The 15,743-nt window shown below is 29.7% G+C and overlaps 1 protein-coding gene across 7 annotated transcripts in view; it reads right to left on the bottom strand.

Moving 5' to 3' along the window:
• LOC111702650 (triple functional domain protein) overlaps positions 1 to 15,743 on the bottom strand; it is a gene marked incomplete at its 3' end in the record, with an annotated part of 222,423 nt that overhangs the window by 41,697 nt on the left and 164,983 nt on the right. For all 7 annotated transcript variants that reach the window (XM_023474874.1, XM_023474442.1, XM_023474643.1 and 4 more), the window contains 12 exon segments: positions 760 to 871; positions 1,172 to 1,344; positions 2,261 to 2,350; positions 3,602 to 3,748; positions 6,885 to 6,962; positions 7,474 to 7,582; positions 8,494 to 8,648; positions 9,086 to 9,289; positions 9,669 to 9,785; positions 11,291 to 11,380; positions 14,002 to 14,097; positions 15,659 to 15,727. In XM_023474874.1, coding sequence (XP_023330642.1) covers positions 760 to 871; positions 1,172 to 1,344; positions 2,261 to 2,350; positions 3,602 to 3,748; positions 6,885 to 6,962; positions 7,474 to 7,582; positions 8,494 to 8,648; positions 9,086 to 9,289; positions 9,669 to 9,785; positions 11,291 to 11,380; positions 14,002 to 14,097; positions 15,659 to 15,727 — 1,440 coding nt within the window.

The raw sequence follows: 15,743 nt of genomic DNA, 5'->3' as shown, positions 1-15,743 counted from the left end.
CAGAGGATTGGGTAAGGATAAAGAGGAATGGGTCTAGTCACTACAAAGGATTGGACTAGGATACAAAGGATTTGACTAGGATACAGAAGATTTGACTATGATACACAGGATTGCACTAGGATACAAAGGATTGGACTAGGATACAGAAGATTGGACTAGGATACACAGGATTGCACTAGGATACAGAGGATTGGACACGAATATAGGGGAAAGAATCTTAATACAGGGTAATATAGTTTATGTTTGTAAAAGGAAGAAGATGGTTTGCGAGCTAGTGTATCTAGAATCTACATAAATTAAGTCAATAAATAGGAGATAAGTAACAAAAGAATAAATATTTAGAGCGTGAAAGAAGAATTGCAAAGCATTTGTCCTATGTATTTTAGAAATATTGTAAGAATACAAATTAGAAAATAGAACAACCATAACACACAGACACATAAACACACACAAACACACACACATACAACTAGGTTCCCTTAACAGTCAGCCTTGTCAAATAGCAATAGACCTTTGAAAACATTTACACACTTCATAGAAAATCAGACATTTTTCTCAAAAAAAATCTATTTCTCAAGAATAAAGTGAATATTTTTTGAGGAAAATTATTTTGAGATAATTTTTATTTACTGCATTATGTTGAACTTTTTCCAACTCCTATCTAGTATATAACCTACTGGTTCTATGGTTCTCCTATCTAGTATATAACCTACTGGTTCTATGGTTCTCCTACTCCTATCTCGGATAATATTCTCCTACCTTATCCTGTTTAGTCTCACTATCCGTGGTTCCTCCACTACCAAATGAAGCCAAGGAACCCCGTTCCATATTCTCTATACTCTCATCTAATGATCTTGTCTCCTCCAGATCCCTGTGGAAAAATTCATTAAATATTAGTTTTATTTTTCAACCCGACCAGATCTAAAGCTTTGCAAAATGTAATTAACAAAATAAATTCAATCCTGAAGATTAAATGCTAACCCACAAAGAATGCGACTTAAATAACGGCAGATTCTCTGGATTAATAATAAGGTTGAATTATGTCTTAATGTATTCTTTTAATGCTATAAAGCTACAAGGGAAACTCCTTACAATAATTCGAATTTTTTAATATTTCCATCTTGAACCATGAAGGATGATAAAAATAATAATAATACTGTCTGATTGTAACCTGCTGGATCGTTGACTAGTTGTATGTTTATGTCCTCTACTACTGGTAGGAACAGCTAAGCTAGATATACCAGGAGGACCACTGTTACTACCGAAATATGTTTCCTGGATCAACTGTCTCATCTTCCGAACCCACAGCTGTTTAACATCCATTGAAGAAGCTTTTAATATCACCTAAACAAGTTCAAACATCAATGTTTAAACTCTATAATTTCATAAACTCTAATTTTATAATTCTATGCAATCTGATGTTGTTAAACTTAGATTTTTTCGAACTATAAATTCTACAAGAAAAAAAAGTTAAAGATTAAATTATCAAAGGTTAACAGAAATATAGGGATGCAAAAGTAGATTGTTTTACAAACCTTTCCAAAATCATTTTTTTCGCTAAAAATATTTTCTAAGATTGCGTTCACGGGTTACAATCATAATAACCACCAATAACAAAATTGAGAAAAATGTTGGTTAGCTGTGGGAAACTTTCAAACGAACCGCGGGACGAGAAAACTTAAAATCTGATTCAATATTGTTTAAATCTGTTTGGGATTAAAATTTTAAAGTTTATACTTAACAAAACTTTTTAATTGAATTCTTTCCTTCTCGGGTTGAAGGAAGCTTAAATACAGATTAGAAATAACCTTATTATTATTTCAAAAGAAATTGGTAAAAATAAAGATGAATATAAAAAATAAAGGTATTGACTAGACCATTAGCCCGTATGTATAAATATTACAGATAAATACCTGCCATCAGTTTACAGTTTATAAAGTAATATACAATATACATCATATTTCATTATCCCATTATGTAGAAGCTACAGCAAATACTTTACAATTTGTTCTTCAAAAAATCCAATACATTAATTAAATTAAAAACTTTTATGTCAGTTTGGATAATCTTTAGAAATAAAATGAGTTGAAAATAATCTATATCGGAATTTACAACAAAGAAAAAATTATTTTTTGTTCATTTTAAAGGAATGTAATAAAGCTGACTATTGATCTCCCACTACTCTATCCAAATCTAGAATCCAACCTTGAAACAAAATATTTTTCACTCAAACATTTATAAATTGATGCGTCCTCCATACCTTTGACTCTGAAGCAGGTGTGCGTCCTGTCCATACAGCAAACTTGCACTCATCACCTTCGACATGCTCGGTGATTCCGATATCACTCGTCTAGAAGTAGAATAGTAGAATATAGAAGAATAATAGAATAGAAAAATAGTGAAATAGTGTAAAATAGTGTAAAATAGAATAGTAGAAAATTAAAATAGAAGAATAAAAGAATAGAAGAATAGTAGAATAATAGAATAGTAGAATAGTAGAATAGCATGATAGTAGTATATTAGAACAGTAGAACAGTAGAACAGTAGAAAAGTAGAATAGCAGAATAGCATAATATCACAATAGCAGAATAGTAGGATAGTAGTATAGTAGAGAAGTAGAATAAAAGTATAAGATGAACATCAGTATATACTCTAGATCTCCTCTAGGGAGAGGAATGAATAAGACTAAAATAAGATCACGTACACAATACACTACAGTACAAGATTAATAAACAGCATTACGTTCCCATATTCTGCCAGCTTCAGAGAAATTTAGAATTTTAAATTATAAATATAAATCTTATATATTGCAGTAAAACTAAAATTTTATAAAATTTTTAAAAAATATTTCTCAGAAACTTTCAGGCTATATTTGCTAAATATAGGTTTAACAGCTGTCAACATATTTGAGAAATATGTATTTCCAACCGAACAAATCAAATAATGTAGAAAAGGTGATAATTCTAAAAATGTCAAGGGGTTATTAACCATTTATTTAGTAGAACTTGATTAAAACAGCAAGATAATGAACAGATTTTAACAATTTGTAATTAAAACCCTTGAGGCCCTGGTAGGATCGGAATAAATTAAAGTTTTATCAACAATCTGCTGATTCTGCTCTCTCTACATTAAACTTCAACAGATGGAATATTTAAATAATTTGATCATTTTCAGAATAAAAAAAAACAAAACAAAATTAGCAAAATAAATCTACAAGGTCATTAGATAAATGACAGAATTCTAAACTTTTGTGTGGAGTATCGTTAATATTTAATACTTGATCTTGATATCCGATTTGGGCATTTATAAAATCAAATAGAAATAAACAAAACTGTGAGGCGTACTCATAAATGCTTAAGCGTAATTTTTAAATCGTATTTTTGATTTTTAATATTCAACTAAGAATTTTGTGATTTCAAATATTGTTTACCTACTTTTTTGTTATGAAAATTGAATTAAGAAATATTTCTTAATATACCTCTTGCCTAGGGACATGTTGTCTCTTGTTTGCAAACAAAAATAAAAGGTTTGCGCAAGTAATGAAAATATGTTTTAAGTCTGTTACTCTTTTCCCCTGTGTTATTATTCTCCCTGAACTCACCATCATCTTCATCTTATACATGTACTTGGCCTTCCCGCTGCTGTCCTTGACTTCCTTGCTGAACACGAGGTACAGGTCGAACAGGAACATTCTCCTCTCCCTGCTCTGCCTTATCAACTTCTTCTGATCCCATACATGGAACACATCCTAAACATATGTATATGTAATTTTTCAAAATTAGACAATGATGCACGGACAACTAGAAAACAATGTAGATTTAGAAAAACAAAAATGTAAAATTACTTGCAGCTGATTTATATTTTTATATCTAATCTATAGAATTTTGTTAAAATTAAAATGTAAGAATGAATATGCTAAAAAATATGTACATGCAATTGGTACTTATCTTTTTTTTATCACCAAAATACGTTTTTATTTCATATAAATTGTTTTAAAACTTACAGCAATACTTGATTATATTTAAATTATTAAGCCAAAATATATCTATCTTTCAATCTATCTATCTGATTCAAATGTAAATAAAGACCTGGAACTAATATGTACCAAACAACAACTATTATCGTCTGGTAAAATCAAAAAACTAATAATAAAAAAATAATTTTTAAAAAGTTTCTTCACCTCCTCCTCTAAAAAAACTTGTTTAATAACTAAATCTTCTAATCTTATCTAACTTTGATTATTTTACTGCTGAGTCCTGTATTTTACACATGGCTGGGCTACAGAGCAAAGGTACATGAGAATTTTCCTCAAAATTAAAGATATTAAATAAAATATCAAGAATATGCCTAGTGTACACTGTAGAGAACTTAGTATACTAAATTATATTTAATATATCAAGGTATTGTAAACCCTAGATATATGTATTATATCAAGATATTGTACACCCTGGATATATTTATTATATCAAGGTATTGAACACCCTGGATATATTTATTATATCAAGATATTGTAAAGCCTGGATATATTTACTATATCAAGATATTATAAACCCTGGATATATTTACTATATCAAGATATTGTAAACCCTGGATATATGTATTATATCAAGGTATTGAACACCCTGGATATATTTATTGTATCAAGATATTGTAAAGCCTGGATATATTTACTATATCAAGATATTGTAAACCCTGGATATATTTATTATATCAAGATAGTGTACACCCTGGATATATTTACTATATCAAGGTATTGTAAACCCTGGATATATTTAATATATCAAGGTATTGTAAAGCCTGGATATATTTAGTATATCAAGATATTATAAACCCTGGATATATTTATTATATCAAGATATTGTAAACCCTGGATACATTTATTATATCAAGATATTGTAAACCCTAGATATATTTATTATATCAAGGTATTGTAAAGCCTGGATATATTTAATATATCAAGATATTATAAACCCTGGATATATGTATTATATCAAGATATTGTACACCCTGGATATATTTATTATATCAAGATATTGTAAACCCTGGATATATGTATTATATCAAGGTATTGTAAACCCTGGATATATTTATTACATCAAGGTATTGTAAACCCTGGATATATTTATTATATCAAGGTATTGAACACCCTGGATATATTTATTATATCAAGATATTGTAAACCCTGGATATATTTATTATATCAAGATATTGTAAACCCTGGATATATTTATTTTATCAAGATATTGTAAACCCTGGATATATTTACTATATCAAGGTATTGAACACCCTGGATATATTTATTATATCAAGGTATTGTAAACCCTGGATATATTTATTATATCAAGATATTGTAAACCCTAGATATATTTATTATATCAAGGTATTGTAAACCCTAGATATATGTATTATATCAAGGTATTGTAAACCCTGGATATATGTATTATATCAAGGTATTGTAAACCCTGGATATATGTATTATATCAAGGTATTGTAAACCCTGGATATATTTATTATACCAAGGTATTGTAAACCCTGGATATATTTATTATATCAAGGTATTGTAAACCCCGGATATATGTATTATATCAAGGTATTGTAAACCCTGGGTATATTTATTACATCAAGGTATTGTAAACCCTGGATATATTTATTATATCAAGATATTGTAAAGCCTGGATATATTTATTATATCAAGATATTGTAAACCCTGGATATATGTATTATATCAAGGTATTGAACACCCTGGATATATTTATTATATCAAGGTATTGAACACCCTGGATATATATATTATATCAAGATATTGTAAACCCTGGATATATTATTATATCAAGGTATTGAACACCCTGGATATATATATTATATCAAGGTATTGTAAAGCCTGGATATATTATTATATCAAGGTATTGAACACCCTGGATATATTTGGTATAGAAACCAGATACTTTATTCATTGATTGAAAAATAAAGAGTGCGTCTCCTTTATCGAAGGGCAACCACAAGAAACATTAAAATATCTTTAAATGGATAACATCTGGCATTAAATCCTACTCCTGTATTATTCCTTGTACCAGGAAATAAACATATTTATCCGGCGCCTTAAGAACTTTTCCTGGCGCTATGTATTGTATAGCTTGTCTACTTGATACCAAGTTACGTATCAAAAATGCTATTGGAGCTGGTCTGGTATAAGTATACAACTGGCAGTGAAGAAGTCTGACCTTTCTACCATGCCCAGGAAAGTTCTGACCTTTGTTTACAGGTTTTGATATTTTTAGTAAAACTATAGTTCACAGCAGTCCTAATACGTCACCGCAAAATGTGGAGACAGCCCCTATGCCCCCTACTTTTAGGATACCATGCTCAATCAGGTATTTATTTGGTTTAAATTGAGCTACTTTCTTTAGCGATTTAATAGTTTACATATTTTCTTGGAATACATATCCTCTGTATTTTTTACTTAATCATCTAATTACTTCTGGGATTTCAGATTTCAGATTACACAGAAAATAGGGAAAAAATAATTATCAAAATTGATAAAACATGGCCAAGTTTCAAGTGGAATAGATTATACATATTGTTCTTATATTTAACTTTAAATGATTAAACATTGTTAAAGATTAAGCTATAATAAAAATATTTGCTGAACATTGCATAGTGCATAAATGTTCATTGTTCATACAATAAAATTATTTATTTGTTTTGGTGATTATTTTCTACACTTGTGTATCTATATTTGGTTCTATATTTGGATCTATACTTGTTTCTATATGTATATCTATATCTATATCTATATATAAATCTATATATATATATGTATCTATATCTGTATCTATATCTATATCTATATCTATATCTATATCTATATTTATATCTTTATCTACCTGTAGAATAACTTCTCCAAGATGTTCTAAACTAATATCACAGCCATCAAGCAAGGAAAGGTGGAGCGCATCATTCGCCTAAATCAAACAAAAATGAATTAATCATTCAACCAATTAACCAACCAACCAATCAATCAATCTACATAAGGGATCCAAAAGTATTGATAATTGATACGAGTCTGAAAATGATGGATGGGAATATATCTAAGCAATATAAACTATGTGTCAGTACCAAAGGATATAAAGACCCGAGAAGCAAAGTTATTTAGTATAAAGAATCGTATAACAAGGTTCATTAGTTTATATATTATATATATCTGGTTACAGACACCATCACATAAATATCTCTAAGGAGACACAAGAATAAAAACATGCTATAGCTTGATATTAACATTAATATAACGACTGACATGTCATATTGTTCTGACATAAATATTGAAAGGATAAAACTGATGGCTGTATTCTTGTAACTTTACTGAAGGAGGAGGAATTTGAAAATCTTAGTAATTCAATAGATTGCTTATTTTCAAAATAAAAATATTAATGATGATAATTCATCTCAAATAATCCCAAATATATAAGAAGTTACCCTTCTAGGAACTGAGAGACAAACATCTAATCCGTCCTTAATCTCTCCATATTCAGCTTCAGTAGAGCAGCTTAGAAGATCTTTTAGTAGCAGCTGATACTTTGTTATCCTAGATAGATAGATAATGAGATAGATAAATGTAATAAAAATTTACGACACTTTGCACCCTATTCTTTTCTTCAAATTAACTTATTTAGTGAAATAGGTCTGTGTTTCCTGTCCATGTATATATAAGAAAGCAAAGGGACAAAGTTAGTACAACTGCAGTAAAAGTAAAAGTAAGATAAATGCCGGAATATTTCTGCTTCCATGCTTTCCTACCCTAACACTGTTCCAGAATATATAATGTGTATTCGAAGGAAAAATAAAAAAGTTTTAATAAATAACTTTGTATTTGAGACTATAAAACCATGGACCTATACAAAACTAAATCTAAACCAGCATACTCAACAAGATTAATTCGATGCAGGGTTACAAATTTTTACTATTGGTTTTTTGTTTATAACCTTGCCTTTGATAAAAAGATCAGCAAGGTCTATACACAGGAACTTTTCTGGGGCGGGGGGGGGCTTAACCTTTGTATACGCCTCAAAGATCAATTTGAAAAAATCACACCACGCTAAAGGACAGAGAACTAACATTGTCAATGAAAGAGGAAAAGAAATAAGGTTAACTTTAGTTTTGATTTCTCTATATTATTGTAAAAAGAGTCTAGAGGCGAGGAATAAAATGATTTTACTATACTCAAAGGAGAAGAAAGAAATTTCCCAATCTTCAGATGAATTTTTTCCACATTGAACAATATATAAGGTTTTCACAAAGCTCGTCAAAAAAAAGGTCTATCGGTTTTTTTTAATAGTATCTAAAAACTAAATTTGTCTGTAATCTGATCTCGATATTAAATATCAGAAAAATGGAAAATATTATTTGCACATTTCATAAGAGATAAAATGTATCAATACTTCAAAGGATTCCAATGAAAAAAAGTAATTGAATTACCAAAAAAATGTAAAAAAATACCTTTGAACTGGTTTGATGAGGTATGCAGCTATAGGTTGCTCTAGTTTGGCAAGGTGCTGAAGGTGCTCGAAGTATGGTACACCATGTTGTACCAACAACTCCGTAGATTTGGGTTTGTTTGTGCAGTACCGTACATAAACCGAGAAATTGGAGGCCTAATTAAAAATTTGTTATGTTCAATCAACGCGAATCTAATAAAATAATTATATTTTATATGATTAAAACAATATCCTATCCTCATCCAAGATCTCATATTGACTTTATTGAAAATTAACTTCATATATTACTTTTATTGCTCCTACTTTATTCTCGAAATTTCTACAGTTCTAAATTAAATTCCTAGATTCTCTGCTGCATTTTAAACACGCATAAAACTCAGATCGTTTGTAAACAAAAAGTAAACAAAATAATATTGAAAACAAACCACATTGTTAGGGGAAAAACATCAAATAAAAAAAATGTCGGGCCTTTAAACTTATTAAAATAATGAAAAATCAAAGCCTAGATCCCGTCAAAAATAAATCCATGAAATGATAGAAAAATCCACAACTTAAATATAAAAATGGCGTGACTTAACACCGTAAGAACCTACCCATGTAACAAAACAATGTCCAACGTCCTCCGGCATCATCTCGTACTTCTCTAGCTCCTTGAGGAAGGTTCCCCTGTGGAAGGAGCAGATGTCCTCGAGGTTACCGAAGATAGCAGCCTCCTTGCCCCGTAGTGAGGCTGGAACCTCGCCCCCTACTCCTGTTCTCATTGGTATAAGGAAACTATTCACAGCTAACTCAAGGTCCTAAAATATCAACAAAAATATTAGAAGGAGGGAAAACCAAACTGACATGTCTTCACTTTAATGTCATCTTTTATTTTTTTCTTAAATTATTTAATTTTTATTCCTTTTACATTTTTAACTTAGTTTCCCGGAAATCTTGTAGCGTCTGGTAACTAATAATATATTAACTGAAGGGGGGGGGGGAGGCCGAGGGTCCATAAACTATTAGTTCCTTTATGTTTTACTAATGGCTTTCTGGAAAGTTGGAATTTTTAATCCAATTGCTATCCGTCTTCATCTTAAAAGGAAAAAAAGTTTCAAAATACTTGATTTTTTTCCAAATTGACGGTTTTTACATTTTTAACCATGATTGTGACTTGGGATTAAAAAATGGACGAACCTTGACATAACTCCTTTCTGTTTCTAGGAGTTCTGCCATAATAAACTCCTTCCTCCTGGCAGACCTCCTTTTCTCCTCATTCAACTCCTTTATCTGTTTCAAGTCTGCTACGCCATCCTAGCAGAACAAAATAATTAAAACTAAGTTGTTTAAACCAAGAGTGGACTAGCTACTTCGTTGTAATTCTAAGTGACCCTCCATTTCCATAGAGAGGCACTCCAGATTTAGAACGGTACTCTTGATTCTTGAAACCTTAATCTGATTAATAATATGGAAGATGACATAGATTTTCTTGCTTCAAATGAGTTTAATAATTTTCTAATGCTTCTGAAGCAAGAAATACAAAAGTCACATAGAGAAACCCCAATTAAAAATAATCAGTTTTCAGTTATCAAAAACATAGATATATAATTCTTACTTGATCACACTAAGCTTTTAAGGGTACCTTTGTAAAACGGGTATGTCCCTCTATAAATGGAGGGTCATATGAAATTATGTCTATACTGTTCTTTTAACTTTGAGAAAAAGTTTGTCTATATAGAGTTTGTCTATATAGAGTTTGTCTGTATAGAGTTTGTCTATATAGAGTTTGTCTATATAAAGTTTGTCTATATAGAGTTTGACTATATAGAGTTTGTCTATATAGAGTTTGTCTATATAGAGTTTGTCTGTATAGAGTTTGACTATATAGAGTTTGTCTATATAAAGTTTGTCTATATAGAGTTTGTCTATATAGAGTTTGTCTGTTTAGAGTTTGTCTATATAGAGTTTGTCTGTATAGAGTTTGTCTATATAGAGTTTGTCTATATAAAGTTTGTCTTTATAGAGTTTGTCTATATAGAGTTTGTCTGTTTAGAGTTTGTCTGTATAGAGTTTGTCTTTATAGAGTTTGTCTATATAGAGTTTGTCAATATGGTGTTTAAGAATATAAACGATACTGTGTATATTTTAAGAGACTATCTCCTGTCGGTGTAGTTTCAACTAATTCTTAGAATTCTGGCAATTTCTTCCATTATTGCTGAAGCAGAAATCCCAAAGTCCCTTAATCTATATAATAAAGCTCTTCGCTCGTATATATTTATTTGTATATATGTTAGCTATAGCTGGCCAAATGGGCTGAATTTTTTTGAGGGAACCCTTGAGTAGGCTAAAAAAAAAATGAATTTTTTTCTTCAAAATTCTTGATTTTTTTCAAAAATCGAATTTTATATTTCAAAAATCGAATTATATTTTTCAAATTCGATTTAAAAAATTCCAGGGCAACGCCGGGCACTTCTGCTAGTATAGAAATAAACAAAGAGAAAATGATGAACATCCTATACATTTTTCATTAGAAATTATTTAAGGGAAACCACTTTATAGATAGAGAGTTAGTTGAAAATACAGTCGCTTTCAGCTACAAAATGATGCCTAATTGGCCATGATTAATGAAACAATAAAAACAAGACAAACCACTTAATCTGACAGAATTGTAATCCTATTCTTGACACGAATTATGATAAGGTTTCAAGGTATAAAAAATCAATTTATCAAGGGGTAAAATTGCCAATAACTGAAATAATGTTTAGAAAATAAATATTTTTACACAAATCTGTTTTCGTATATTAAAGTGTTTTACTAACCTTGAATCTAGACTCTAGAGCAGGGTCTGAACCAGTATCTTTCTCCAACATCAAGCCGACTCCAACACTCAATCCCAAGGACGCCTCAAGCTGAAAAGTTGGAAAATTTAAATAGAATAAACTTGATCAGTTTGCAGGAGGACAATGATAATTCAGGTTACAAATTAAAAACCTCCCGGATTTTAAAAATCCACTTTCACGGATTTTCTTCAAAATCATTAAACTTCTTTTAAAAACAATAAATTTTATCTATGCTGTGCAATACAGTACAATCCATGCAACTGTGAAATAGGCAGACAGTAATGCAATTTTTATAGTAAACAGTTTTAGCAGTTCCTTGAAAATCAGATTTTAATAGTAAATAGTTTTAGCAGTACTTTGAAAATCAGATTTTAATAGTAAATACTTTTAGCAGTACTTGAAAATCAGATTTTAATAGTAAATAGTTTTAGCAGTACTTGAAAATCAGATATTTATAGTAAATAGTTTTAGCAGTACTTGAAAATCAGATTTTTATAGTAAATAGTTTTAGCAGTACTTGAAAATCAGATTTTTATAGTAAATAGTTTTAGCAGTACTTGAAAATCAGATTTTTATAGTAAATAGTTTTACAGCAGTACTTGAAAATCAGATTTTAATAGTAAATAGTTTTACAGCAGTACTTGAAAATCAGATTTTTATAGTAAATAGTTTTACAGCAGTACTTGAAAATCAGATTTTTATAGTAAATAGTTTTAGCAATACCTTGAAAATCAGATTTTAATAGTAAATACTTTTAGCAAATTGGAAATCAGATTTTTAAGTGAAATGTTCATTGATGTTCATTGGACTTTTCCACAGTTTGAAGGGTCTAACTGTATGTAACATACCAAGAATTGTCTCAGATATATTCAATGTATTGTTTACATTCATGTATCACTGTAACTCAGTATTATTATTTGTGTATCAAAGTATGATCATATAAATATCATTACACCATCCAAACTTGTGTGATAGCTTATTTACTTTTCTTGTGTTAAATATAGTTTGCAACAACTTAAACAAAGGAACTGAGTGGTGTCTTATTACAAACTCGAATTTTATCTGTGCAACCTGATGTCGATGATTTTAACTATGAATTCTGTCAAATTAAATATTTAAAGTTAAAGAATTAAAAGGTTAAATATACGAAAATGGCACAAAATGATACAAAAATGTAAAAGATGCATTGAATATATTGAATGAAAAGGAATAAGCTGTAAGCTTTAAAACTTGAAATATATTGTCAATCAATTATAGAAACGAGCATTCAGTTAATGCAACCAGGATATTTCCATACAGAGAGCTGAGAATTCTTGTATCGTGGATATCGAAACCACTGCTTGATCTGGATCTTTTGCTAATCTACAGATTAATTTAATCTTAATTGGATATCCTGAAAAGAATGTCGTCTGTGTAAAACGAAAAGCCAATCAGAAGCCAATGAATTTTGCTATCAACCAATGAGAAAATAAAGATAATTTGGATACCACAAATCAAGATATGAAGCAGATTCTTCGTAACATCAAATTTTTTTTATATTAAATTTGAGAACTTTTTTTTTATTGTTTTTCAAAGTAATAAAGCGATAATGTTCACAATTGAAATAGAAGATGAGCCTAGTAAAATATATTCTTTATTGGCTCAAACTATTGATTCCTTATTTTATGATTTTAACGAGTTTTACGAGGAATCATTACCATCCTTCTTAAGAGAACCCCCCCCCTCTGTCCCTCCCGCTCCCTTTAATAGATAAATAATATTTCTTAGAAAGAGAAAATCTGGAAAAAAGTTTCCCAAAGGTTTAGTTGACAGCTCTATGTACACAACTTTCTGAATAATCTTTAGAAGAAAATACTGCTTGAAATACTGCTTGAGAGGTATATTTTAGAAAAACTCGCAGGAAATAATTTTAGCTGTGTATTGTAGCAGGGAAAAATAACATTGTGCATGATGCGTTAATGTAAAGAAGGATTACAGGGACAATGAATCTAAATTTGCAGAATTCAATTGAGAAAAACTCAAAGAAACTTTTCCTGCAATAATCCTTTTTCTGCACAACAGAAAGAAGAATCTTGTAGTTCTTTCTTTATTTGATCTTATTTAACATGTTCCTACTTTCAATCAAATTACGTCTTCTTTAAACCAACCAAAAGTATTTTTATCGCTTGTTTGTAACTTAAAACCAGCCAATTATTTAAAACTTTCATTCTTACAGGGAAAGCAGAGTTTAAAATCCTTTCAGTAAAAAACTGTTTATCTCTAGATTCTACTGTTTTGATTTCCTCCCACTGCAGTATGCAAATATTTTAGATTCCTGAGATCAGGGACCTAATTTAATGAATTGCGAGAAGTCGTTGAACTACGTAGAGACGGTTTGACCACGTATTTTTTATTGGAACTTGGAATTGGCGATTTAAGATTTGATCCAGTGATCACTAAAGAGATAGTTGAACCTCTCTCCAGTTCATCAATTTCCGTCCATGATTAAGAGAATAGCGGGAAATGAATCCTAAAGAATTTGTCCACAACACTGCATACTCAGCTTAACCTTACAAATCCGATAGCTGTCCCATTAAAGCACTTCTCTTGTAGGTTCAAGCTGAGGAGAAGTTGTTCAATATAGTCCATGAGTTCAACGTATTGTCTATATTCATATAATTCTGTATTTTCTTTAAGTTGATGCACTATACCTTCTCTCTATACTGATCCATCCTTGAGGAGAAGTTCTTATAGGTTTCATCAACCTCTTCCACCCACTGCTTAATGTTTGGAGCATGAGCATGTCCCTAAATATGATAAATAGTATTAATATTAGTTTTTAAACACAAAATACGATATAATAAAATAATCTTTTTGACAAAGGTAAATTGTAAATAAAATGTTAATTAAATTAATTGTTTTTAAGTTTAAATAAATAAAGGTGAAATAAAAGGATTTTTAGTCTGCAAACTGTATTGTTTTCAAGTGGAAAAGTAAAGCCATCCATCTTCACCACTAAGTTGTGTAAATATATATTTTGTCCCTTTAAATAAAAAGTAGTTGTTAGATCATCAGTTTTATTGATTGTGTCGACTATGCTTTCACAATCAACTAAATGCTTAGTCTGGACATATTAGACAATATGGATGGGTATTTTAGTCTTTTTACACTGCATTACCGCGACTACTAAATTCACCTTCTGTAAGGCATATGGAGTAAGATCTAATTTCATATTTCAAAGCGCTTCAGTTCATATTTCTAAACGCTAAAGTTAATATTTCAAAACGCTAAAGTTTATAATTCTAAACGTTAAACTTGATATTTTTAATCCGTCTCTGAATAATATATATATTTGAATAGTTTTCCTGGAAAAGCTGGAGGTAAAAGTTTTCTCTATTGGAGAAATAAAGGAATAGGATTAAAGAATTTAAGTTGAAGGATTAAATGTTTAAACTGTAGGATTAAAGGTTTAAACTGTAGGATTAAAGGTTTAAACTGTAGGATTAAAGGTTTAAACTGTAGGATTAAAAGTTTAAACTGTAGGATTAAAGGTTTAAACTGCTATAGGAATAAAGGTTTAAACTGTAGGTTTAAACTTAACATCTTACAAGATTTTCATGAATAAAACTAAGCCATTTGAAAGCGATTTTGACCGGAATTTTTTGTATTTGGACCCATACCAGTGTTACAAATTTAATCAGTCTTACTTGTTCTTAATTTTCTAATAAAACAACTTGATAATTCAATGTACATAGCACAGTCACTGATTTCACAATCATTAGATTTGGACTATTTAAATAATAACTTGAGTCTGTTAGACTGTGTTTTCCCCAGTTTTTTACGTATAGGAATTTTTTTTTTTTTATTAAGGTTGCATCAGTACTGCATAAGTATAACTAAATAAATTGCATTTTATAAAACTTGAATTCTCTAAGGGTAAAAATGCATGTTTTTTGATAAAATGAGCAACAAAAAAGATAAATTTAGTGTGATATTACAAAGTTAAATTACATCAAACTTTGAATAGTTTATAATAATTAGCTCTAGACTTAATTTATATTAAATATATTCAGCTTACAGGGAGGGTAAAGGTTATTGTTGGATTCACATTGGTGCCCTTATAAATTTTTATATTCATGACAAATTTTCAAAAAAGGTTATTTTTCAATTATGGTTTCTGTGCAACCTGCGGAATTGTTAATCAATTTGTAAATGATTAAAACCCTTGAAAAATTTTATAAAAATTATAAAAAATGTCTCTAACTAACAACCCTTTCATTAACAAGTTGTCATCAGAACTTTGCCCATCTTAACTATACCGTAAATATTAGATTGAAAATAAACACTAAATATTATTAATTAATTTACCTTTTCTACAAGCGTATCAGCTAACTGTAAGAGAAGTTTGACTTTCTCCCTTGTTTCGCGGGCTTTTTCCTAGATTTCATACAAT

The sequence above is a fragment of the Eurytemora carolleeae genome, unplaced genomic scaffold, assembly GCF_000591075.1.
Source record: "Eurytemora carolleeae unplaced genomic scaffold, Eaff_2.0 scaffold101, whole genome shotgun sequence".
In the NCBI taxonomy this organism is placed as follows: Eukaryota; Metazoa; Arthropoda; class Copepoda; order Calanoida; family Temoridae; genus Eurytemora; species Eurytemora carolleeae.
Note: the sequence above shows the minus strand (reverse complement) of the source record. Positions and strands in the feature narration are given on the sequence as shown.